This window comes from Penicillium chermesinum, assembly GCF_028974085.1.
Source record: "Penicillium chermesinum strain IBT 19713 chromosome Unknown utg000008l:1.0-1752722.0:1.0-1753981.0, whole genome shotgun sequence".
NCBI classification, from domain to species: Eukaryota; Fungi; Ascomycota; class Eurotiomycetes; order Eurotiales; family Aspergillaceae; genus Penicillium; species Penicillium chermesinum.
In genome coordinates this window covers 560,298-585,241 of record NW_026695318.1, presented here as the reverse complement: position 1 = coordinate 585,241, position 24,944 = coordinate 560,298, and the positions used below count along the sequence as shown (strand labels likewise).

General features: G+C 52.0%; 11 protein-coding genes across 11 annotated transcripts; 6 read left to right on the top strand and 5 right to left on the bottom strand.

The window, feature by feature from the left end:
* Nucleotides 1–11: 11 nt before the first annotated feature.
* N7468_010008 (putative small nuclear ribonucleoprotein SmD3) lies at nucleotides 12–714 on the top strand (the record flags this gene model as incomplete). Its single annotated transcript, XM_058479303.1, has 4 exons — nucleotides 12–68; nucleotides 195–255; nucleotides 369–498; nucleotides 612–714. 4 exons carry the CDS (start codon nucleotides 12–14, stop codon nucleotides 712–714), a joined length of 351 nt encoding a protein of 116 aa, XP_058325871.1.
* Nucleotides 715–1,172: 458 nt separating this feature from the next.
* Nucleotides 1,173–2,582, top strand: N7468_010007 (adaptin-binding domain-containing protein; the record flags this gene model as incomplete). Its single annotated transcript, XM_058479302.1, has 5 exons — nucleotides 1,173–1,208; nucleotides 1,275–1,952; nucleotides 2,000–2,054; nucleotides 2,141–2,452; nucleotides 2,503–2,582. 5 exons carry the CDS (start codon nucleotides 1,173–1,175, stop codon nucleotides 2,580–2,582), a joined length of 1,161 nt encoding a protein of 386 aa, XP_058325870.1.
* Nucleotides 2,583–3,169: 587 nt separating this feature from the next.
* On the bottom strand, nucleotides 3,170–3,634 carry N7468_010006 (Phosphatase-like protein (PTPLA); the record flags this gene model as incomplete). The annotated part of the gene is made up of 1 exon (XM_058479301.1): nucleotides 3,170–3,634. One exon carries the CDS (start codon nucleotides 3,632–3,634, stop codon nucleotides 3,170–3,172), a length of 465 nt encoding a protein of 154 aa, XP_058325869.1.
* Nucleotides 3,635–4,285: 651 nt separating this feature from the next.
* On the top strand, nucleotides 4,286–4,801 carry N7468_010005 (uncharacterized protein; the record flags this gene model as incomplete). The annotated part of the gene is made up of 1 exon (XM_058479300.1): nucleotides 4,286–4,801. The coding sequence occupies one exon, from the start codon at nucleotides 4,286–4,288 to the stop codon at nucleotides 4,799–4,801; it is 516 nt and encodes a 171-aa protein (XP_058325868.1).
* A 2,604-nt stretch (nucleotides 4,802–7,405) lies between these two features.
* On the top strand, nucleotides 7,406–8,145 carry N7468_010004 (Hpt domain-containing protein; the record flags this gene model as incomplete). Its single annotated transcript, XM_058479299.1, has 3 exons — nucleotides 7,406–7,444; nucleotides 7,513–7,667; nucleotides 7,749–8,145. 3 exons carry the CDS (start codon nucleotides 7,406–7,408, stop codon nucleotides 8,143–8,145), a joined length of 591 nt encoding a protein of 196 aa, XP_058325867.1.
* A 3,389-nt stretch (nucleotides 8,146–11,534) lies between these two features.
* Nucleotides 11,535–12,211, top strand: N7468_010003 (uncharacterized protein; the record flags this gene model as incomplete). The annotated part of the gene is made up of 3 exons (XM_058479298.1): nucleotides 11,535–11,636; nucleotides 11,740–12,052; nucleotides 12,132–12,211. 3 exons carry the CDS (start codon nucleotides 11,535–11,537, stop codon nucleotides 12,209–12,211), a joined length of 495 nt encoding a protein of 164 aa, XP_058325866.1.
* Nucleotides 12,212–12,435: 224 nt separating this feature from the next.
* N7468_010002 (uncharacterized protein) lies at nucleotides 12,436–14,091 on the bottom strand (the record flags this gene model as incomplete). The annotated part of the gene is given in 3 exon segments (XM_058479297.1): nucleotides 12,436–12,708; nucleotides 12,725–13,617; nucleotides 13,692–14,091. 3 exon segments carry the CDS (start codon nucleotides 14,089–14,091, stop codon nucleotides 12,436–12,438), a joined length of 1,566 nt encoding a protein of 521 aa, XP_058325865.1.
* Nucleotides 14,092–15,932: 1,841 nt separating this feature from the next.
* N7468_010001 (uncharacterized protein) lies at nucleotides 15,933–17,681 on the top strand (the record flags this gene model as incomplete). The annotated part of the gene is made up of 1 exon (XM_058479296.1): nucleotides 15,933–17,681. The coding sequence occupies one exon, from the start codon at nucleotides 15,933–15,935 to the stop codon at nucleotides 17,679–17,681; it is 1,749 nt and encodes a 582-aa protein (XP_058325864.1).
* Nucleotides 17,682–19,238: 1,557 nt separating this feature from the next.
* On the bottom strand, nucleotides 19,239–19,965 carry N7468_010000 (uncharacterized protein; the record flags this gene model as incomplete). Its single annotated transcript, XM_058479295.1, has 2 exons — nucleotides 19,239–19,678; nucleotides 19,941–19,965. The coding sequence occupies 2 exons, from the start codon at nucleotides 19,963–19,965 to the stop codon at nucleotides 19,239–19,241; spliced, it is 465 nt and encodes a 154-aa protein (XP_058325863.1).
* Nucleotides 19,966–21,292: 1,327 nt separating this feature from the next.
* Nucleotides 21,293–21,838, bottom strand: N7468_009999 (uncharacterized protein; the record flags this gene model as incomplete). Its single annotated transcript, XM_058479294.1, has 1 exon — nucleotides 21,293–21,838. One exon carries the CDS (start codon nucleotides 21,836–21,838, stop codon nucleotides 21,293–21,295), a length of 546 nt encoding a protein of 181 aa, XP_058325862.1.
* A 663-nt stretch (nucleotides 21,839–22,501) lies between these two features.
* On the bottom strand, nucleotides 22,502–24,585 carry N7468_009998 (CAAX farnesyltransferase subunit beta RAM1; the record flags this gene model as incomplete). The annotated part of the gene is made up of 7 exons (XM_058479293.1): nucleotides 22,502–22,778; nucleotides 22,888–23,166; nucleotides 23,228–23,345; nucleotides 23,401–23,528; nucleotides 23,611–23,685; nucleotides 23,742–23,897; nucleotides 24,095–24,585. The coding sequence occupies 7 exons, from the start codon at nucleotides 24,583–24,585 to the stop codon at nucleotides 22,502–22,504; spliced, it is 1,524 nt and encodes a 507-aa protein (XP_058325861.1).
* Between the last annotated feature and the right edge of the window lie 359 nt (nucleotides 24,586–24,944).

The window sequence follows — 24,944 nt, the reverse complement described above, 5'->3', positions numbered from 1 at the left end:
CATCTCTCACGATGGGCAAACTTACGAGTACCATCGGGATCCCGATTAAGCTCCTGAACGAAGCTCAGGTACGTGCAGCCGGTCCATATGAGTGACATCGTTCCTGGTCATAGCCCATATCGAACATGTGCTCTTGATCAAGGGGTGGGAGCGTGGCCTTGCGTTGCAGACCGCTAACTGAACTGTTCTCGCAGGGCCACGTCGTGACTCTCGAGATTACCTCTGGAGTTACTTACCGCGGAAAACTGTTGGAAGGTATGATTCGATCCAGACTCACCCTAGGAGGACTAGTAGATCTACTTCAATATCCCCCGCAAACCGTCTTTATATCCCAGCTATATCGAGCCTTGGCTAATGTTCTCCACTAGCCGAGGACAGCATGAACGTGCAACTCAAGGATTGCACCGTTACCGCCCGTGACGGCCGTGTCTCTCACCTAGAGCAGGTCTACATCCGTGGAAGCAACATCCGCTTCTTCATTGTTCCAGACATGCTTCGGTACGTACTCCAGTTTGGGAAAGCGAATCGCCTCCCATACTCCCCCCCCAATATGGGGATCTCCAGCCACCACCCCCCCCCCGGTTGAACGCTAGTTAACACCATTGTCAAAGTAACGCTCCTATGTTCCGTTCACGAGACCAGAAGGGCCGCGGTGTTGGTCTTGCGCGTGGTAAGGCTACCGTTCAGCGTGCGCGTGGCCAGCGAAGGGGATAGAGGGGGAAAAAGTTCTTGCCGGCAACAATGCCGAGCTCCGTTTTAGGCCTGGCAGGTTCTAGTGTTGGCGTTCTTGTGTTTTGGTTTTTCAAGGGAAATTTCCTCGGGCTTGTGTGCTGGGCCTGAACGGCCTTTTGTGTCTTGATTTTGCCCTCGGAGGGGTTTTTACTTCTACAGTCAATAAAGTTTGACTTCTCAACGATCACCAACTGCGGCTATGGCCATCGATTCAATTTGTGCAGACATGCAAAACAGGCGTCCCCGTACATTGTACGCCTTGGGATTCGGATCCTCCTTTATTACCGATTGAAGGGAAAGAATGGATTTGCAAATGCTTAAAAGAGTCTATAATACTTCTCAATGAAATAATAAAAACAAATAGCATAGCATAGCATGACAGGAGCCTCTGATAAACCCACCTATCGGAGAACCCCCAAATCTCCGCAACTTTTCTTCCAATGCGGGGACCAACTCGAACCACCTTCCTCCAACCCGTCAATTTAAACACGATCAAAAGGAAAAAAGAATTCCCCAATCCAACCCTCTCCTAATCCAACCAGAATCCCCAATCCCACGCCCCGAATCACCTTTTGATACATTCACACCCTACCAAAATATTGAATCCACCATGTCCACACCTCATCCCTCCAAAAAACCACCATCCATCCCCAACCCGCGCCGCCTCCTCATCCTTTCCCCTCCTTCCCACTCCCTCACCACAATCCCCCCCTCTCCTGCACTCTCTAACCGGCACCCCGGTCACCGACCCCCCCACAACCGACACCGCCGAGCCCTCCTTCGCCGGCTACACGACCCACGCGCCCCTCCCCCTCTCCACAAAATACTACACCGCCGACATCCCCGTCTGGGTCGACGAGGTCCCCCTGGCGCCGCACGCACAAGACTCCCCCTCCGCGCAATGGCGCACCGAGTTCCTCAGCCCGGAGGCGGAGATCGTGCGCGACGCGCTCGGCGCGCTGGTCGTCTGCGTGCGGAATCCGGCGGGCACGCGGGCGGGGCAGGCTGTTGACGAGCGCGCGGATGTGCGGGAGCTGCGCGCGCTGATGCGCGATATCGGGGCTGTGAAGGAGCGGGTGGATGAGGAGCGCGGCGGGGTGGGCGATGTCCCCGGGATCTTTGTGTTAGTCGGGCCCGGGGTTGGAGGGCTTGGGGCTGAGACGGAAGGCGGGGAGGAAGGCTTGGGGGGATATCGGGGAGGAGAGGGCTTTGTCGGGGGGGTTGGTGGGAGGATCAGCTCTTTGATATGGGGCTTGTTGGGTGGGAGGTTGTGGAGTGGGATCCTGCAGTGGAGGGGGAAGGCAAGCGGAATGCGTTTGGAGGTAAGATTTATTTGACCCCCCCCCCCGGTTTTGATTTCTGATTTGGTGAGATTTCTTTTTTTTTTTTGAGGCTAAATGAAATATAGAATATGAGGGCATGCCGCGGATTAAAGAGGTGTTGGAGACGCATGAGTGGGCTTCCGCGGACGTGGATGGCGGAGCGGATTTGGATGCGGAGTTTGGGTTTGAGAGTGATCTGGAGGGTGAGGTCGTGGGCTCTGGCGCGGGGCATACAAGGGGGTTCGGGCATGAGGTAAATGAATTGGAGAGGGAGATGCTCGGCCTGAGGATGGCCATTGAACATGGAGGGGAGGGGGATGAGGAATTTGATGATGGGGACGAGGATCTCAAGGTCGAGTCTATGGAGGGGCTCATGATGCGCATGCAGGCATTGAGAGGTATGAAGGTGGTATCTTGAGCATCCAGATCATTGGCTGACATTGTCTAGACATGGGGTCCGACTTGCCCGAAGCCGAGAGGAAGAAGTTTGCGGCTAAAGCTGTACAAGATATCATGCGAGAGTTATAGGGATCGAAGCAGCTTGAAATAGAAAGGGAGAGATGAGCTTCATTCATACAAGCGGGCGGCATTGGTCATGTCCATATGGCAAGGTATCCATCGGTATCTAAGTAATTAGGCTATGGAGTTTTGTTTCAGGTTTCGGAGGCCGGAGGGGGGAGTTTGGGATCATCCTTTCAGAAACAGGAATGCAGTCTCAATGCTGAGACTAGTGGTGGCTAGGGTGCCACAAAGTTACGAAGTGAAAGTCGGACGTCGTTCTTCTTTTTTTTTAATCAGCTCTTTGCTTTCCCTTGCCACGGAGAACCTTGGTGCGCTGCTTAATCATGTGAGTGTACAGGATATAGGATCCTTACGTAGCGTTAGCCAGAATAGAACCACTCTCCGGAATTCCAAAGAAGAAAACATACCAGGCACGTAGATGGCCAACACCGCGATCAAGAAGTACCGATAAGCCGGTCCATGGTAACCCGCCGGGTAAAGGGGGACCGCTCGAAGCAGCAGGTGCCAGCGCCTTGTAGATGAGGGTGCACTCGCAGGAGATACCAATGGGGTACAGCACATAGAAAGTATTGTAGCGTAACCAAGTCCACCACTTAGGGACTTGGGACCCAGATAGAGGTGATGACAAAGTATCCATAGCGAATGATCTCGGTAATTCCCCACGCAAAAACACATCCAATGTACGCGAAGTCGCCGATTTGGGCGGTCGATTTGCCGCAGAGGTTCTGGGGTCCGAATTGCTGCAGGATACCCATGGTGACAAGCAAGCGGCTGGCGACCTGCATGGCGGTGGTGAAGAATGGGGCGCGCACGATTCCAAGGAGGCTGTGGACGATCTCCAGGCCAGCGATTAGCTGGGTGTACCAGACCACTTCCCATGCATGATTGAAGACGGTTCCCAGGTCCCTTTTGTTTGCATTACCAGGGATCCAGGAGGCTGTGTAGACGACGGTGTAGCCCCAGGTGAGGAAATTCACGAGATTATACAGGAACAGGTAGGCTCTTGTGATGCCTGTTGGGCCGGAGGCGCGCGGCGCGCTGGAAGCTGTTGAGGCCATTGCACAAATATCAGTTGGGGCGGAAAGGTCCTAGTTTGACACCTTCTTGTCGATGAAGTCGTCGTTCTGAGCGAAGGAACAGCGCAATCGGACGAAAGCGCGGCCGCCGTGCGGAAGATGTTGAATTGTTGAGGCTTTGCTTTCTCAAAATGGAAAGTCGGTGGATTCAGGGACCTCGGTTTACATAAGCCTTCCAGAACACCTCGGCTCCCCACGAATCGGCGCCAGGGCTGGAATTTGATGTGGGGGATCATGACAAGTCCGTTCTTAGCTAGATGGAGACTGCGAGCTGTCAAATCCCCATTCTTTGTCCTCGTGACCGAGACCCATACTGCGTACAGGATTCTGCCGGGGTCTACTCTAGCATTTGTCCGCCGAATGCGCCATCTACACAAAGAGACAACCTTGAAACCGAGGAATAGGCTTCGGGGGGAACCCCAGAGGCCGAGTATCCCGCTTCTAGATATACAAGCATCTTGCCCAGAGCAGCCGTGCACTCAATACCACTGGTGATCAGCGCTGCCAAGATATCCGTAGTTGCAAATGGACCTTGAGATGCGTCAAACTTCTCAACATCTGCACAGGCCTGCATTGTCACCTCACCAAGCAAACATGCAGCCAGCGGGGACGAGTCGTTGCTACTTTTAGAACATGGTCGAAAAGGCTTTAGTGCTCTGGAGGGAATGCCTCCTGGTGGGCCTGGTAGGTCAGGTACCAAAAGTACAGACAAAGGCCATGTGCCCACCGACGACCCCCCTCGACATTCCAGATGATATCTGCCGATGGATCCACTTCAGAGTGCGTGCGACCAAGGATCCATCCTCCAATGTTCACGTTGCATATACTCCACCAAGCCAGTCGCACGGACTCATGCACTGTGATATCATGGGAGCCGCTGGTGAAGCCCGGCTGCAGCGCCAGGTGAGATGGATGGAATCAACCGCACCTAGTCGCTTGACTAGCTCCGGCGCTGCTGCCGGAGTAGGCAAAGGAAGTCAAGCACGAACGATCGATGGGCACATCCGTACATCCGCATATCAGCAATCTGAGGGCCAGAGTCCCCGGAGCCAAATCAGAATCAGCAGAAACCCCAACGACGTAACGGACACGTATTACTCCGTACTATTCACAGAAATGACATCAGAGGCTGACAATTGCCGCCAATGATGTCATTTCCGCCGCAGAGCCCGCTGATTGGTGGGTATGATCCGGGGCTAACCACCTCACACGAAAAACCAGAGAAACCAGCGAAAGCCACCAGCGACACCGCGTCTCCCCTCTAGTATATAAACGAAAGTATGGACTGGTCTCGCGCAGGCATCTCAGGAGGATTGATTTGGGACGTTCCAGGCGACCCTGAAACCCCTTCTACCGGCAATTGAGGCTGTTATGCAATCAGCTCCCGAGGTCTGGACGAGGCACATCGGATCCCATTTTGCTCACCCAAACATCGTCATCGGTGACAGCATATCGGCTCTGGTGTCTTAGCCCGGCAACTTCTGGCCCCCCCCTCCCACCCACCCCCTTTTTTTTTTTACCCTTTGCCCCCTGCTCCCGCCAGTATACGAACTATGGACTCGTCGGCTCAGCTGCCGGTACGTCAGATTCAATATTTGCATGCAACATGACCGCTTTGGTTCCAGGCGCAATACGAATGGATGGCCATGGAATCGACGAATGAATGCGGTCTCTTAGGGCCCAGACCGTTCAATGGAAGCCTTACTGATACCATCCAAGAAAGCGAAAACGAAATTCCATTCTGACCAGGGGCCGATCTTTGCATTTCTGTGGCCCCCTTCCCATCAGGCTGGCGCCTAATGAAAATCTTAATTCTGGAAGCCCCCTCCCCCGTATTATTCCAATCTCCTGAGTGCGGCATTTTATCCCTTTTTTTCTCTTGTTTGTTCTCCTTTTTCGCCGCCTCACTTTGAAGAACGTGGAAGGACAGGTCCATCTTGCTTGGGGACGGTCATCCTTGTCCTTGGGGGGCCCTCGAACCCCACGTGCGGCTGGATCCTTTTGACGGACGCATGGAGACGCGGGAACAGCGTCATTGGAAGAAAAGAACCAGTGACGTTGGTCCCGCTATGATCGGCGCTGATGATGTCGTTTGGCGGCTGCACTTTCCCTGCCGATACTAGATCCTCCATCTCCGGTAGGCTGTAGGAGGTTTAGGCTATCGTCTGGGAGGATCCTTTGGTTTGCAATAGGCTCGGTATCTTGGGTATAGGGCAGATTATGTACTTGTAGGCTCCACCGAGGCGTGCTTCTTTGGTACTCTCACAGATTTCAGCGGCGGAGAGCGGTAGCCCGATGATTTCATGCCTCCCCGGTGGAGTTGGCCCTTACCATTCTGTGGTTTCACACGACGGGTTTCCTGGGATCAAGGCCCATATGCCCCATGACTCGATAGTGATCAAAGATCTCTGGAGATCAGAGCCCACACGGTGAGGAGGAACTCGCACTTCCGGCCAGTCGTGCATCTAGATGGCATACCAGAAACCCGGATCTCCGTTTGGAGGATCGCCCGCACTGGAGCGAGTGGATAGTAGTCTTGCACTTGGCTGAAAGAAGGAACACAGTCGATGGGAAAATAGCACATTGAAAATCTCCTCGTCCCAGCTAGCGTCTGATAGACGGAGTGGCCAACTAGATGCACTGGAGGTAGTCAGAAGGTATAGATGAACAGAAGCCGAGACATGCCGGATAATCAACTAGCCACGTTCTTGTAGGAAGAGAAACCAGCGGTCTAATTATGATTTCGAAGTTCGCAGAGCCCGAGAACTGACGAGTTGGTGGTGTTCCTCTCGGCTTCGCGGCCGCGATGGTTTACCCACCCAGACGTTTTCTCCGCCCTTTTTTTCTCGCTAACCTTTTCTCTCCCCTTCCCTCGTGTGCTTCAAAGCCTCCTAACCCTTGGTGCCCACGTCAAATAGGCTCAAGCTTTCTCTTCCCCAAAAGCTACCGTCGCTCTCCAACTGCCTCGTGAAATTTTCAAAGGTGGGATGAACCATGTTCCCCTGTTTGCCCGTCTGCCCCTCCTTTTGACCCATTTAGCCTGGGCATCAAATCCTCTCCTCCAACGCGATACCCGATTGATGCGCCCTCCTGGTATCAGTTGATCGTCTCTTTGGTGTATTTTCAATTTTTGTTATCATTTTTATTACCTTCCAGCCTTGTCCGGTGGAGCCTTCTAGCGTAACTCGGTGCATCTGGTGGTATTGCCTTTTTTGAAGCCCCGCCGCGTGCTCGAGTATACGTGAACTTGTCCCGCTTTATCAGCGCGCTTCGTCTCTTCCTCTTCCCCTTCATTTCTGTTCCTCCCCAGTGCGGTTCACCTTCCCCTTCCCCCCTCCCTTCCAGGCTCAGTAAGGCCATTACCCTCTTCTCGCAGTTTGGCCTCCCGCCTGTGACGTCGTGCCCTTTATCCCCTTTCGGGTCCCCTTCAGTCCTGTTGTCGTCATCGTAATATTTTTCTATTCTGGTTCTGTAAGGCGGCTCCCTGAGTCGACCACCCCCCCGCTTATCAGAGCCTAATAATCGTCCGAACTCTGCGCGGCCTTGCTTTGTGCGGCTTCACTTGGCACACGATCAGGAACTATGGCGAGGATGATGGATCCTTTTCACTCATATTCTTCGCCGAACCTTGCTGACTCTCCTTTGGCAGGTTCCATTCATTCGCAGGAGTGACAGCCAGACCGGGCAACTGGACTGGATCGCACCGCCTAGTGCTTGACGAAGTCATATCTCAGTGATCATCCCTCACACAAGATGGCCCCGGCCACCGACTCGAAAGCGGCCTCGGAGCCGGTAAGTCAGAGAGCCAAAGCGCTATTTGGTTCCCCGTTTCTGGCCCGCCATACTGACTATCATCCTAGCCTAAGCTCTCTGATGTCAAGGACCTTATCGACGAGAGTACTTTCGACCAGATCCTAGAGATGGATGATGATGAGGACCGTGACTTCAGTAAGGGTATTGTCTATGGCTTCTTTGACCAAGTGGAAAGCACATTCCAGAAAATGAAAGATGCGATGTAAGTCATGACCGTGGCTCGCACGGCCATGGCCTTAATGCGATGCGGGCTTCAAGAATGCGCTTCTAACATTTGAAATAGCAAAAACAAGGAGTTGGAAGAGCTCTCAGCTCTCGGCCATTTTTTGAAGGGTTCTTCGGCCACACTTGGCCTGACTACCATCAAGGATGGATGCGAGAAGATTCAGCACTACGGTGCTGGCAAGGATGAATCAGGCACTACCGATGAGCCTGATAAGGCTGTTTCGCTGAAGAACATCGATGATACCCTGAAGGAAGTGATTGCCGAGTACGCGAAGGTCGAGAAGTTCCTGCGTCGGTTCTTCGGTGAAGAGGTCGCCGAAGAGGAAGCTCCAAAAGAGGAGAAAGCGCAAGAGAAGAAGGAGAAAAAGGATGACAAGGACAAGGAGAAGAAAGACGACAAAGAAAAAGAGAAGCCCAAGGCCAAGGAGGACGAAGAAGAGCCGAAGAAGAAGTAGTGGGATGCAAGCGAGATTTTGCTGCTTTCTCTTTTTCGAGCCATTTGCCCTATCTTTTACCCCCGACCTTTTTTAGCGATGGATGGAGCATTGCCATGGCCGCCCTTTTTGTTTAGTCTCTTTTATCGTACATACACCCCATTCCGCATCCAAGCGAGAGAAGATTGCTCCCCGCAGTTGAGGGAATCTTGGCGTATCGAGATATGGAATTCGAATGCTACGAGTATTGCCTGGCTGTGCCACAGTGTTTTTCGGACAAGCGTGTATCAAATAACCCAGGCAAAAGGCCACTGACGATTGTCCACATCCATGATGCATGTAGGATCTAGGAGCTCTGTAATCAGTCAGTATTTCAGTGTCATCAGGCAAGCCAGCCCAGGGACTTCCCGGAAGGGAAGCTGGGGAAGTTATGTATGAGCTCTTTTGGAAACGCAGTCTAGATCCACTTATGGGGATTCTGGCCAGACGCTCCTCAGCCACTCCGTGAAGGCAATAACCTTAGTGGTCAGTCCGAACAGAGGACCCAATAATGCACTGGGTAAAAGGATCGTGGCGCACGCTAAATAATATAATTAGAGTTCTGTAGAGTCGATCGGGGATGATCGATCGATCGAATATGTAACATGGAAATTGATCGGCAAGCAGTAGACGAATGGTTATCTTATGTAGCTTTGTACTTGAAGATCACATTTCCTACTCTCCCTCGCCGTACACTGCGCCTCTCTCACATTTCAAACACCATTAGCTGGTTCCATGATCTTTTGTCAGACCCCCAGACTGAACGAAAATTGTGCCACTGCCCTCAAACCCCGCCTCAAAGACCCGCGATTTGGCTTTCATTCTCCGACCCGCAGCCGCCTCACCTGCAGGATTCTTTGGCGTGCCGTGCAAATAGCAAGATTTTAAGCCTCAATAAAACATAGCCCCTATCTCATGTGGCGAAACATCTGTCGAGATCCTTGAGTGGTCCCTCCCCAAGGCACCTTGCAGCTTCATCCATGTCTGGGCCCGCCTAGCCTACCAGGTCAGAGCACTTCTAAACGGAAAGCGGGAACATGCACCCGTGGGCTGATTGTGGTTGGAGGCCGTTCCCAGCTAGGAGGCGAAGGACCCATGATGCCCTGCTCTCCAGCGATTTCTGAAGGGTAACTGTCCCGGAGGTGACTCCCTTTCCCCCCGGGAAGCCTCTCTCTTACTCACCACCTGTTGGATCATGGTATTATTCTCCGACATCAGAATGGCATGCATCGCATGTCTGCTGTACAAGGGGTCGAATGCAGATGCCGGGGAGGAAACGAGATGCCTGAGTCGATCCTCGCTTTGCGCGTGTCCAGGTCACATCCGCCTTCCAAGGGTGACTGAGGCTACCAAAGGGCCAAGCAGTGCAAAGAAAGTCCCGGCCGCGGAATTCCATTACCCGCAAGGCCTGCGTTACCTCATTCCAGCTCAATCGCTTTCATAGCTCGCTTCTCGTTGGGTCAATCATGTCTGTGGATATCAACCAAGGGGGAGACTTACTATCTCGATTACCTGTAGACAAATGGAAAGACACCGGATGCTATCCTGTGGAAGTTTGGAATTAACAAGCATGGCACAAGCTTCGGCGATGGCAGATATTCGCCCCGAAGATCTAACTCTTACCACGTTGCTCAGATGGTCAGAATGCTCAGCCTCGACAGGTATGAGTAGACATGTCAGATTTCCCTAGAGCCCCGGCTTGCGGAAAATCACCACAGCTGCAAACAAGGCCCTCAAGTCAAGTCGAGCTAACGCCATTTCATTGCAGTGGGACAGTGTCGCTTCTCCCCTGCCGGTTTTGGCGTGTGCTTCGTTATGCTGACGACGTACACGCGGCTGCGTTTCCGACTTCTTTATCAGTGAGATTGCAATCTTTGCAATATTGTGCCCTTTCTCGGGAGGCGGCTTTCTGCGTAACACGGGTTGGTCAGCACGTCTTATTTTTGATCTGCGCCATCGGAAAGGCACAGCGGTCTAGCCGGTTTGGGGTGGAATCCAGCCATTTGGATTGAAAGAGCCCGTCAAGTCTCGGTAGAGGTGTTTCAAGTATCCTCGATGCCGAGTTTGCTGTCCACGGGAGGATTGCTTTTGATGCTTCACGGGCGACTATGGCGTCAATGATCCCTCCGTCGCTCTTGAGAATATCGGCCTTGTGTTATTTTTAAGACCGATCTCGATTATGGGGCTTCCTCATTGCTCTAACCGCTCCTATCTTGATGTTTTATCATATTCGGAGCGTTTACGCACTCGGTTATTTGCGGGATTCCGCTTGGGAAACTTATACACACTACCTCGACTGTGTCAGCCTCTAACATGCAAGGCAGGACATCTCTCGCTTGTCTGTCTCGGATAACAGACTCGATCTGGGACACTCTCCCTCGAGATGACTGTTTACAGAATGTGCTCCTACGTGTAATCCTTGACTCTTAACTTCGCCGTCGCATGGTCTGTTTGCAGTGCTGAAGAGGCAAGACGTAGCTGATGGATCCAGCTTGCCTGCCAGAATAGCATCCGTTTGTCGGTGTGTCGGCTCCGAGTCGGGAATCGGACTTTGGCGCTGGGCATGCGCTTTCTGTCCCCACAGTCGTCACCATAGAGAGCTATGAGTTTCTTGGCAAGGGTTATAGTTTTTGTGTAGTCCGGGGTTGGATATAGACGGGTGTGAGACTGTTAACTACGCCATTGTAACACCAGAAAAGCCCAAGAACCTTGGACGACACGCAGCGAGTAGAGGCTTGCGGGTTTACGTAGCTCTGGGGAATTGCATTTTTCGGTCGAGGTAAGGTTAGCTCTACCACACTCGGATCTTCCACAAAGAGGCTTTATACACTATAGAGACGAGTCCCCCTAAATCCTTGACTCCTGTCTCTCTCAATGGTGCTTTTCATGACTCTTAAGCGCCCCATTCTTGGGCCCAACTTCCCAATGTCTCGGGGTGTCGTGGGTCCAACGAACAAATCTCCAACGGACGTATTGTCTTGCCTCGACTCTCTGCCCTTGACCTCCATACCTTGTTATCCACCTTTCCGATTGCATCCTGATTGCTCTTTGATTGCTCCGTCGTTGTCCTCATCCGTTCGTCTATCCTGCGCGCTCCCGCTAAACAGCACAACCTTATTGCATTGACCCTTCGACAACGGCCGCGTGCAAGCAGAGTTCGGTAGCCTAGAGCTGGTACTATTGAGTCTTGCAGATAACGACGACAGCTCGGGGTATATAATGCTCTGAGCAGGGCAGCTTCTATCTGAAGTACTCTTATACTCATCCAAATTACTCCGCCATCCTCTGCCTTTCCAAGTCTCCCCGCCACCGCATCAGTATAATCTCAGGAAAACTTGACCCCGTATCCCCTTCTTCCTTCCTTCCACACAATGGCACCAGTCGGCCCCAGAGTCTCAAAAGAAGAGTTCATGAATGCCCTCAGCCTCAATTCCCAAGATCCCCAACACGAAATGTACTACCGGGCCATGCGAGTAAGACCCCCTTCTCTTTATATCTAACCATGCTCCCCTTCCCACCTTTTCCCCTTCCAGCCAACTCAAAAAGCCAGAAGCGACAAACTGAATAATCCTCTAGGATGAAGCCATCGTAATCTACAATCACCTAAATCGTGATACCTCGCACCTCGTCGACAACATCCGCGCCGACCCTAACGCCCGGCCCCCGTTCTTCTGGCACCATATCCGCCCAGACCACCAGCGCTGGGGCATCATGGAAATCTGGCGCAACGCAGGCCCACTCACGCGCCCTCTCTTCGACCGCGGCAGTACCAGCGGCGAGTACGGACCTAACTGGGTAGCGGGGTGGTTGCTGTACAGTGTTTTCCGCTCGCGTGATGTGCGGAATAATCGGAATCGGAGGAAGGGAGATGGCAATGCAACTGCTGATGGTGAGTTATTTTCTCTTTTCATTTTACATTGTGTATATGTCTGATACGAGGACTATTCTAATCTTTGATGCATTCATAGATAAAAAGTCCAAGCAAGCGGAGGAAACTACGCCGCCAAAGAAGGGCTACTATGACCCCGTTCGAAACGGGACTCTGTAGATTGGGGTTTTGTCCGTCTTTTGTTCTTTGGGAATCTTGTGTTTAATACAATAGGCTTTGACTATATACACAAAACAGAGCGACATATGGGATCTTAGTGCAGTGGACTTATAACACAGGGTAGTAAGAAGGAAAATGTAAGTAGCGCAATGCAAGTAAGTGCAGTATGCTCTGCCAAAAAATGTAGACACTGTATGACTCGACATCGCATATGCAATCAAGATTCAATCATCTCGATCCTTCTCCGATTTCTCCTTCCCCTCAGCCTCCTCCTCCTTCTTATCAGATTTCAGAACCTGCGTCACCTGCTCGTCCTGCTCATCGGCCCTCTCATTCCACTCCGCGTCATATTCGGCCGCGATACTCTTGATTTCCCTCCGCAGCGTCTTCCCCTCATCAATCAACGACTCCCAAAGTTGCACGTCCACGCCATGCTGTTGATACAGCTTCTTTTGTCGTGCACTAACCGTAAAATCCAGTGCGGATTTATACGAAATCTCCCGGTTGTGATACAAAAACCACAGATAACCCCCCCATCAACGTCGACAAACTGACCAAATACGTCACAGGCTCCATGGTGTCCCAGCCCAGATCCGTCTCAAACGTCAACTTGTAAACGCTATACCACCACACCGACAGAATACCGAACCCGCCGATGGCGACACGTTGCGCCCCTCGATGGGCCAGCATGTCACACTTATTCTTGATCTCTGCTATGGACTGGATGCGCCGGGAGAGCTTGCGCAGCCGCGCGCGCAGGAAGTACGTGCGCTCGTTGAAGGAGGGCACGGTAATCCGGATCTGGCCAAGGCCGCTGGGCGCGCCCTCGATCATCACGATGAACTCGCGCGTGCGGGCCGCGTCGCGGATGAAGTCGCCTACCTCGGTGGCCTGGGACCAGCGCACGAAGCGCTCCGGCTGGCCGTCCAGCGAGTCGAGGCTGGAGTCTGTTTTGCGCGGGTAGCTGTAGGTCTCCGCGTCTTCTTCGCGGGAGCGTCGGCGGCGTTCAACTTTGCCTTGGTCCTTGTGGGCCTGATACTCTGTTTCGACGGCATTTCGGCGGATCGTTTCTGCTTCTTCATCGTCTTCGATGCGCTTTTTGGGTTTGATGGCGTTGTCTTCGTGTTGGAGGGCTACGAAAGATACTGCAGGTGCGCGAAGCGTCTCTTTCTCTCCTTTTATTGGTGGGAGTTCGGATTGGATTAGGCGTTCGAGGTAGGAGAGCGGTTGTTGGGGGTGGACTAGGATTGCAATGGGCTCGATGACTGTATTCTCTTGTTGGCTATGTGGATCAATCGGTTGGAGAGGGTCTTTCATTATAATGCCCTTGTCATGGCCTTGTTTCCCGATTGTGGTCAGGGGAATAATGAGCTTAAATAGTCGGGACGGCGTGGTGAGCATTTTTCCTGCGAGAGTTTGGTTAGTCCTGAGACGGAGCTCGAGCTCTCTTGGGTGGCTCTATGATTTGAAGTAGACATACCCTTCGTCATGTGCTCCGTCAACAAGTCGTTACGCTTCTCTGCTGAGCGTTTTGGGCCATTTTCGAGCTCCTCAATGACTTTACGGTGGGAAGAAGTATCCTTTTCATCATCACGGACTTCCAATGCTTCCAGCAGCTCTTCTGCGCTCTCGTGATCACTGATTTTTTCGATGTAGTTTGCCTTCTTGAACGAGCGGACTTGGCTTCCCAGGGCGGTTCTTGGCGGGTGAAGTCTAGGTAAGAGTCCACCCCCGGATTGTCGCCCTTGACTAGATAACCTGCGTTGCCCGTTATAAACATAATTCGGGCCCAATCGCCGTATTAACGAATCTGGGGTCGCCGCACGCGACCACCCGCAATGCCGTACAGGCGACAAGAGCGGCGCCGTCGGTAACCGCATGTTGGTTGTTGGATGGATGTCGTCCGGTTCCGGGGCAACAGGCCAAGAGCGAGCTAAGGTATAGGCGAAGGGAGTAGGTCAGGTCGGAATCGGCGGTCACTTCATGACGCAGAAGGCGTGTCACACAAGGAGGATGTGGAGTTCTTCGCCTCAGGGCCATGCAATGTGATCCACAGGCCGGCCCGGTGGCATTGCCAGAAAGGAAGCTAAGATTATCCAGGATGATCCAGGTACATCGACTCGCTCGATCGCGATTCCTTGCTTGTAATCTGGTGACGTCACGGTGGCGTACCCTGTTCGTTGCAGCTGTGGCTGTGATTCGTGGCGGTTGACCCCTTGCTTCTGATTGGTGCAGCGGCGGTCGCCGATTCTTGTTTAGATCTCACGTGTAAATGGTAAATGGAAGCACTCATGCACTCCTGGAGCTTAACACAGCTTGGCTCGCCGGTCACGGGCACTGGGCTGGCTGGACCACTACGATTGTGAGTTCGGTTCCGACGCCTACTGTGAGGATTTTCGAGGTATATTATTGAACCTGCATCTGGCCGTTATCCAAATTGGCGAAGATCACCACCGAGTCCTAAATAGTACAGGCAATGTATTGTACGGAAAGTCTAGTCAGAAATACAACTACTGAAGCTGAGGAGTTTTGTAAAAGGACAGTTCTATTTGCCCGAACGTAAAGCGCCAGTAGCAGGCAGGTGCTCTGGGAATAGCGAACACTATACCGGGCCCAAAAAACTCTCATGGTAGTTAAGCTGCAGTGGCTTATGACCAAGTGTATTGATTGTCAGTTGTATTCATATGCCAGTGGTGCAGTTGTTCCCTGAACCGCCGGCAACTGATCGAACAACCCCTAAAAATTTAACCCATTCTTCCGCAACGAGTAACAGGAGGACTCTCCACCAGAGCACTTTCAGCTGGCTAGTATAGCAGCCTGTCCATTTGGAATTCTACGACGGGTCGCGGCTCTGGATATGCAGACGCTAGTACAAGGTCTGAGTTCACAAAAACACGCATTTTATAGTAGTGAACCGGCATTCCGCTCGCTGGGACTGCTCTAGTACTGCTCTATGTTTATCTTCATCATTAGATACCCTTCCTGTCGATATATTAAAATGATACTTCATTGATCACGTTTACTCGCAGATGAAGCTCATGGAACCGCGGAACTAAGTGGTAGAGAACTTAAACCTACGAATTATGGAAGCACACGCAAATTTTTATTCCTATTCTTAGACATTTCTCTTCGGCACTATGTGACGTTTCAGATATCATCTTACTTTCCAGGTGATTCTCATAGGGTCCATTCTTACACGACGACCCAATCTTGGATTCAACGTCACCACTAGTAGCTGGACGCCTTTGACCCAAGCCACTCAATACCTTTACCGTTATGGTAACCAGAGCGATGCATTGAGAAAGTCTGTGGGGGCCAGCTCTTTTCGCGGGGCCAAGCTCTAAGTGACCAATGATCGCGTCTCGCGGAATGAGCCCAGTCGGGAAAAAGGTGGACCCGTGTCATCTCCCCAGGTACATCGCGGACAAGGAATCCTCAGAAAAGGCTTGGCTGCTACCCACAGCTGGTCTCCGGGGGGCCTGGCTTGCCAATCGAAGAGGCAATGAAGAGAGTGATCGACAAATCCCCGGGGAGCTGAACGTTGCAGCCTCGCAGGCGAGTACCGACTGCACCTCTGACCCAGACCTAGCTATGTACGCCTAATTTTGACACAACACGTGAGACTCCTCTTCAGAATGTATATAAGGCAAGCTATAGCCTAGTTTAGGGGCTTCACAGCTGCGTGAAGATCTCCAAAAACACCACCCAAGGTATATCCCTCATGAGATACATTCCAATTGGCCTGGCCCTCCTCGGGGCGCTGTCAGCCTGTATCGATGCAGCGCCTCTCCGAAGGACCAATCCTATAGTCGATCTCGGCAGCGAAGACCAAGTCCACATTCAAGGCACATCAGCTCACGGGGTTGAGTCGTTCCTGAACATCCGCTTCGGTCAGAGCACTGCGGGCCGGAACCGTTTCGCAGCCCCAAAGCCATTTGAATATCCCGCAGGCACCCTGGTGAATGCTACTAGTGCAGGCGCAGCTTGCCCTCAACAGCGCGATCCCGGATTCATATTATTCGATAATGTTACTACAGTCTCGGAAGACTGTCTTACCCTCCGAGTCGACCGACCCGCACACACAAACAGCACTGCCAAGTTGCCAGTCATGGTATGGATCTATGGAGGAGGCGACTCTATCGGCCAGATCTACGATGGCGCATACAATCCATCTGGCCTGGTTGTTACTGCTGCGCAGAAAGGAACCCCTGTCATCTACGTGGCAATGAATTACCGTGTCGGCGTCTTTGGCTTTGCTGCCTCCCCTGCATTGAACGAGACGAACGACTTGAATGCCGGTCTGCTCGATCAGCGCCTCGCCCTCAGGTGGGTTCAGAAGCACATCGCTGCCTTTGGTGGCGATCCGGAAAATGTGACCATCTTTGGCGAGAGTGATGGAGGTACTGGCGTAGGCCTGCAGGTCACAGCCTACGGAGGCCATGATGCTGCGGTTCCTTTTAAGAAAGCCATTATGCAATCAGGGGCCCCCACTGCTGACACAGGGTTCGCCAATGGGATAACCCTGAACCACACGGCCGAGCTCATCAAGTTGGCAGGCTGCAACGCTTCTACCAGTGCCGCAGAGCTGATATGTCTTCGCCAAATGCCTTTGGCCAAGCTTCTCCCGCTGGCTGTGAAGTACGAAGCTTCTGTCAGTTCCAACACTTTCGATGTTTTCGTGCCCGTCGCACCCTCTTCTTTCATCCCAGACAGCCCTTCGAGGCTCTTGGCTTCTGGCCGCTTCGCTCGCAACATTGACATGATCGCTGGATGGACCGAGAACGATGCCTCGTTTTTCACTGATCCCTATGTCAGCGCCAGCAACGCTACAGAAGTCGCAGCCGCGATATTTCCCTACGCAGGAACAACGGACAAGGCCCTCGCAGCTGAGATCGCCGATGCCACCAAAGCTGCTCTCGAACTCTATCCTCTGTCTTCTTTCCCCTCCGAGGACGGCGAGACTTCATACTACTACCGAGCAAGCCGGATGAGCCGCGATTCCGGGTTCGTGTGTCCGGCCTTACACGTCATCAGCATGAACCATAAGCACTTCGGCTCATGTACATCCAACTACCTCTACGCCCTGAATCAGACTGCTGTCGCACAGGCTCTCGCTGAATACGGCGCCTCTTTCTACCAGGTGCCTCACTTTAGCGATGTTCCTTACGTCTTCAACCAGATCAAGACTCGTTTTGCGGCGGTTACTAATCGGACTATCGATGCGACGTTGGGATCGGAAATGAGTACCTCCTGGGCTTCTTTTGCCGCTTCTGGAAAGCCTTCTCTGGTGCGCGGGAGCCTTCCGGGCTGGTCTCCTGCGGTGAATTCAAATGGAGATTTGAGTGTGCAGGTTATTGGTGGACCTAGCTCTGGCCCCCGGAGTATCACCTCCAAGGCCTCGTTCGAGCATCTGTTGGAGAGGTGCGCTTTCTGGAATTCTGACAAGATCCAGGCTTTGCTCGGTACCTAAAATGTGTTTGGTGCCTGTTCTTCCCGTCATCTGTTTTATGTCTTCGCGGGGGGGGGGGGGACTACTACCAGTATCACAGATTGTAGATGATAGGAGTACTTCCAGACTTTCGCAATAGCCGTCTCCTACACTGCTTCAGAATTAGCTTCTCTTAGCACCAGCTCTTCGTAAAGACTTCCTGTCCTTCAATTGACTCCAAATATTAGAAGGATGTATATCATAGCAAGTGGAAACAACCTGGAAGACCTGGTTTTGATCCAAACCTGTAACATTGCACCTTGGCCTAGTTCGTGTCTAAGACATCTGCACTGGCAATAGTGGAGATATACTCAAGATATTCCTATGCCTAGCTGATTTTTTGTTTCAAAGACACAAAAGGTGAGACTCGCGAGTACGCATGTATTAGATATAGACTAACTACTGTGTTAAGCACTTCTATGTCTGTTTCCTAACAGAGTAGATGTGTTTTGTTGTGAAAAAGTTGACCGAGGGATGCCCCGGATGGTATATATGAGAATCTAGATGAGACTGGCACGCACTACCTAAGTAGCCAACAGATCTTTACACGCGGGAATGGTTCGAGTACCCTAGATCGTTTAGTGGGGTGATTTGCCGCCTCTGATTCGCCCGAGAACCACGTTGTAGGAGCATAGGAGTATTATTGGCGAGAGCATCCAATATGAGAATCATGTCAGTCGAACCTAACCAAAATTGCACAATGCCCCCAACCATCCTGACCCGAAGGGTGGTTGTCAGGAGAATCAGTGGCGGTAAAGTAATCTAGATACTTCGAGCGAAATACGTCATGTGATGTTCTGTGGTGATACGATCAAGGTAGAGAGGATCAACACAAGTGGTTGGAAACTCGCTGAAATTGAAACTATGCGGCCCACACTGGCAGAAATATAATAAATTACATGATCCTCGTACCCTCGATAAAGCTTCTCCATCATTTCCACAGTGGGAAGAAATTCGGTATGCGTAATCTATGTGAATCGGTCATTTTTATGAGCCCAGTTAATAAAATCGTGGAAAGGACATCGCCTCAGAATGATAGTACGATTGGAACGAGTCGAGGCTACGCAATTCACTAAAGCTATGGCTGATTCACAAATTTGGGAAATTGGTGCATTGAGACTCGGGGCATTTTAACAAGTGCTTGTATTCATAAAAGCAAAACACAATTTAATCAATCGCTGACCTCCACCACAATGTAGAAGTTTCAACCGCTTCAAAAATTTCGCAAAGCACATTTTGGGCATTGGCCCGGACCATCTATGCATCATTAGTTCGAACATCATCATTGTCATCATCATGATCGCCAAAGAATCAGGCACAGTATCGTAAGCTGCCATCTATCAATCGACAAATCAACGCACGCTTGGAATTCGACACATGCAAAGAGAAAGTCATCGTCATAAGTCATAAGTCGTAAACCTGCCACTGGCATAGGCCCATCTCCTCCATCAGAACCCGTCACCTTCCAATTCAATTTTCCATCTGATGCGCCCAACCTCTTTCCAATTCTTCAGGGCTTGAAACTCAAGAGTCTCAACCCTAAACGTCCCGCCGCGCATAGGCCAACGCCCTCGCCGACCCCGGCACAGCAGCAACTCCAACTTCCCCCCTGCCTACTTGGTCCATTCTCATCATTCGCTCCGGACTACTCCCCCCGCTCCAACTGCCCCCACTGCTACTAACAGAGGTATCCGACTCATCATCCCGACTCGACTTGCGGCCCGTGCCAATCGCAACGGGGATACCTTGCACCGCCCCACCCTGGCTATGGCCAGCCGGGTACATGCCATCGTTGACAGAGAAGTTGCGGCAAATGAGATAGGCTCGCATGGCGGCGCCTTCGCGGGCAAGCGTCTCGCTCTCGCAGACCATATCTGTCTGGTACTCGCGGTTATTGACGCGGACGACGCACGTGTAGCCTGATGTCGTGGCGTAGGCCTCGTATGAGGGCTCGGCCCAGCTGCGGCGGCGGCAGAGGCCTGGAGTGGTGTTAGCCAGGGGTATTAAGTGGAGAAGAATGTGTTCTGAGATAGCCCGTTGGGATGCTTGAATTGGTCTGCAGGGCCATTGGCCAATAGGTGGGCTCCTGGGGGGCAAGACATGCTTGCCCTCTTACCCATTTTACTCCCATCATTTGCCAGTATCTCTGGGGCCTGGATGCTTCGCATTGCGTGCTTGGACTCAATTCGAACATGGGGGCGGGTCTGGCGGAGATGCAGAAATTGGGAGAGTATGACTTACTGGCCAAGTAAAGGATATAATACATTCTTTTTTTCTCTCCGTCGAAATTAGTTTAAATTCTAATTTTTTGGCCTTTTTTTCTCCCCCCTCTTCTTCTTTCGAGTAGGTCGTTGGATTCACGGCCGAGAAGGGAAAGTAGCGCGGAAAGCGACTTTCAAGCTGTCGACTTTGCGAAGAAAATGAGGCGGCTACCCTGATGGCATTGAAGGGATTGGCTCGACAATTGCAACGGGTAGGGCTGAAGGCTGAGCTGTATGCGGATGAGGATGCCCAACAGAGTGCTTTTGTGCTCCAACACAACGGGTTTGTTGGCAACGCGGGGCCTCTATGGCTCGGATCGGAAGCTGCTTCGGTGGCTCCCCCCCTGCGTTTTTGCTTTTGGAGTCTAGATGTCGCACAGTTGGGGCTCTCGGGCTGACAGGATTGGGAATTGGGAGGATTATCAATACCGAGAGTTGGGGGAAGGGAAGAGAGAGGGAGAAATGCTGGAGACATTGGGAAGATGCCACGCCACACATATACACATACAAAATACACGTTTTTCCCGTGCTACCGAAGTCGAAAGGGGACAAAAAAAAAAATTAATAATCCCGAAAAGTCAGAACGGTCCTTCAAAACTATACTCAATTACTTCAGAGAAACAGGTGGGGCAGACTGGAGTCTGTTGTGTTGTCCAAGTGTACACTGTACAAACGGAGCGGGTTCCAGGAAGATGAACGGTTGTAATCAAGACAACACACAGGGGCACGTCAAAGATCCCTGATGGATTCGTCCCTAGTACGAACCCTACGCGAAAGGATCCGGGGCCGTCTAATCGGAATACCCTCTTTTTGCGAGATTGAAAAAGGGGCGCAGGCGCAATGGAAGAGCGGTATGCTATACATATACAGTATACTACAGTGGTAATCTTCACAATACCGTTGAAACGTAGAAAAAAAGGCAAGAAAAAGAAATTCAGTTTTATGGTTCCTGGAACATGGATTCCGGTATCCGTAGCATCCACAGAGAAAACGAACAAGGTAAAGTTAGGATGGTATCAAGAGTACAAGACGTGGCTGATGGGATTCGCGGGTCCAGCCCACAATTCCTCAGATAGGTTACTCTGACTTGTATGTGCTGGGCTCTGTTGTTAATTTTCCTGGTTTCGAATTGCCCCCTCTCGACGGGTTGGAACTTTGAGGATTTTTTTCTTTTTTTCTTTTCTTTTCTTTTTTTTTTTTTTAAATTTTTATTTATTGATTTTCCCATGGTCAGTGCCTGATGCGCTGGCATACTCCCCCACCAGTCGAATCAAACCGAATTGAGGCCGCTTCCGAGGGTGGGCGTAGGTTCCCCCGCCTGCAATTCGCCGATCAAAGATAGAAGGAACAAGGCTCTCCCTCGTCAGTGTTCTCGCGAAACACGAGCAAAATGGAGGGGCTGGGGGGAAGGGGGAGGAACGGGAAGGGAAGATCCAGGGGGTGTACGCAAGTATGGGAGCACGAAAAAAACAGAAAGCAAGAGTACAGACCTTCTGCCAATGCCATTGGAGCTAACGGAGTAACAATCGGCTCTGGGCCTTTTGAGTTTGGGGTGTTTTGGCCATCCTTTTGCCCCGCAGTAGACGCAGTCGCAACCAGGAAATTTGCCGCTGGATCTTCGTCGAGACGCGGCTGCAGTAATCCACCGCAACCAACATCGTGATTGGCGCCAAGGCGGGGCCGTTCATGTTGTGCAGAACGCGAATGCGCGCCTGGAGAAACCCCGAAAAGCTGGAGACAATTCGAGACCCCCGATGCACGACCCTCCCGGAATGATTCGAAGCGCGAGTTTAGTCGACAGGCATCCGACGCAGTGGTGAGTTGGCAGGCATGGAGGGCGTTGGATGCCTGTGTCTTCGCGTATCTGACGAACCCCATTGCCCTCTTGGGCCGCGTGCAGCCTCCTTAGCTATTGCCCGCAAACATTCGGACTGGGATGTCTTGTCGCTTCTCTGCTCCAACTTGTTTTTGTTTTTGCTTTTGCTTTTTTGACTTTTTTGGAGGCCTGTGGAGTTGAGCAAGAGCAAGACTGAGAAATGCGATCCATAGATAAGCATGGGTCCAGAGACTCGGGAACCCCGTAACTCCTCTGGAGCATTGGGAGCTTGTTCTGATCTGGATCGCCCAATGCTCTAATTTCTGTCTGGACAACTCGATTTCTTGTAAGAATCCATCGAACGGCCGGTTTTACGAAGGCTTGTAAGGATGAGAATCGTTCTCCCGCGTGGGGCCGGGAAATCGTCAGGAGTTGACAACGGCCACAGCCAGAACCTACATAATTACCGGTAGTCATCGATTCAGGGTTCGGAAATCCAGTACCCCGTAATTGGCCTTGATTTATTGTGATCGGTTTTGGGTTTCGCAATTTACTTGGTCTTGGACCCTCGGATTCTTTCCTAGTTTCCCTGCAAGTCAGGATCGGCAGGAGCCTCCGACTTTCGTCCAGTCATTTCTTGTGGACAGGTGCTAATGTATTACACTTTCTCCGATCTTACTGCCCAACCTGGATGTTTCACAGCTGAAAATTTGTCATCTGATGATTCACCTGCTCCTCTTCCGAGTGGGACGACAAAGGGCGAGCTTCGCACCAGAGCCGCAGTTTGTCGGCCGCGGGAACGGGATTCCAAAGAGAGGATGAAGGGGCTCTAGTCGGTCGCTCTTCTCGTACACATTACCTTCGCGGATTGGAGTCGATTTCCACGAGAACGCCGAGGCAAAATTTCTGTCAGAGGTCACGCTTCTGTCCGTGCGATAATGGTAATGCTGCATGGCGCTCAAGCCTGCCAAAACATAGCAGGTGTGGTAAGAATCGGGGTGCCTTAGTCACGGTCAGCTATATTTGCGGCCCTCCTTTGTATTTATTGCTCCTCCCTTTTCTACTTTGTTCATCTCGTAGAAGGGGCTGGGAGGCGGGTTGGGTTACATACTTGCCAGGCTTGTCGCGAAGACCGCCATGTTTGGCTTGACAGCAGCTCAAGATGTACCGGGTCAGACCCTCGCGGCTGAAAAGACTCCCAACGGTCGTGGAGGGTGGCCCGTTAGCCTGGGGTTTGCCGTCCAGGGCAGACTGTATTATGGGCCAGCAGCCTCCGACCCAATGGCTGTAACATCCATCAACCAGCTTGTTGGTTCTGCCGGAGAACCCACCCTCGGGGGCGTATTGACGAGCAGAAAGCCATGACAGCAAGAGTGGGAGATTCATATGCCTAGGTAGAACATCCAAATTAATGGGGCGAGGCCATAATACTGCAGGGGATCTCCATGTACCTGGTAAGAGTTTCCTCGGGGGGACCCAGCAGGGCCAAACATGCCAACGCACAGTAGGCATATGCTCCATGCGCCTCTACGCCAGGGCTGCCGGAGATACCACCCTCATAGGTTTGGCCTAGTGCGCGCGAATTAGTTACCGCGACATACGCGAAAAATATTAGATGGCTTACATCTAGACAAGTATTGCGCAAGACCATCAGTCAAGTTCTCGAGCCCGGCCTTCCGGGCCTCGACATTCGGGGGTAGCTCCACGGGCAAGTCGAGCAGTGTCAAAATGGCCATCACACAGTAGGCCCCTCTGCAAAAAAAAGACAAATCCACAAAGATCAGGCCAGGCTACTTTTGCGGATCTCGCACCCGGGGTGGTATGAAAAGCTTACCGCACATCCTCTTCCCCGCCTTCACAGACGCGAAAGCCTCCATCGGCCTGTTTTAACCGACCCAACCATTGCCACCTGGAAACTGGTCAGATGCATGCACAAGAACGAGGAAGTTCCCTTGGACAGCTCACATCGCATGTCGATCAATCACGCTAAAGGCTTCCTCGCCACCGACAATAGCAAGCGACAGAACGGCTGCATAACTACCCGCAAGATGGGAAATTTGACCGTGCCCGCCACCAAATCCGCCCGTGCGATTCTGTGCGGGCCGTAGGGTTTGGAGTAGACTGCATGCGATTTAGCTTTGTAGAGGGAATCAATAGCTCATATCAAGGGATCTATGGTGAAAAAGACTTCCTTCGCATAAGGTAGGATGATAGACATGGATGAAACCCTCCCATGTATCTTGAAATCTACCCAAATGCGGACCGAATGCAACATCCGACTAAGCAAAGAGAACCACACAAAACAAAGTATTACGCACCGTGAACGGAAGCGAGTAGGATCTTCTCCTATCATAAAAAGCCCAGCAAGGCCCCAGTAGCTCATCCATGGCCGACTGGCATCAAGTATGACAAAGCCCGAGGGGTAATCCTCGAGAGAATCATAGAGATAGGCTATATGATCGTCGCGCTGGAGAGCGGGTACTCCATGGGCGTTGAAAGGTCCCTGCTGGGAACTTTGAATCCCCTTTAGGAATGGCAAGCACTTCTCGATAGTCGCGCTCTGCAGATCACTAGACTCTGTGGCTAACGGGTCCTGGACGGAGGGCGGTTGCGTGAACAGCTCAGGGATCCCGGCCCGAGGTAACTCTTGGGTGGCCATAATGCGTGCCGACGACACTTTGGAATGTTTGACACTAGTGCCTGGGCGCTTCTGCTGGGAGGTGGCGGGGTCTGATGCAGTTGGCGGGGGTTGGTTGCTGGACGAGAATCGAACTTTGCGCCGGTGCTTCCCCGCGACGATGGGCGGCATGAATCTTAAGGGATTTTCCCACGACAAACAAAGAAACGCTGGACCAGAATCCGGGCGACCCTTCCGAGATTTAGAACAAAGAGAGCGCTCTCATAGAGGGGGTTTGCTTGTTCGACCCCGTACTATCCGTACTATCAATTGAGGTCGTCCTATTGTTCTCCCCACTTTTTTTTTTTTAATTTTTCCGTTCCTATCTTTCCTCCTTGGGGAACTTTTCCCTGTCGCGGGGGCCTCTAACTGCGCTTTTCGCGCGCGCTCTTCGCACCTGATAAGTGTCTATTTTGGGGAAACTATCTGATTAGCTTGTTTTCTAGGACTATTGCTGCTCTGATATGTCTCCCCCCCCTTTTGAAATAGTC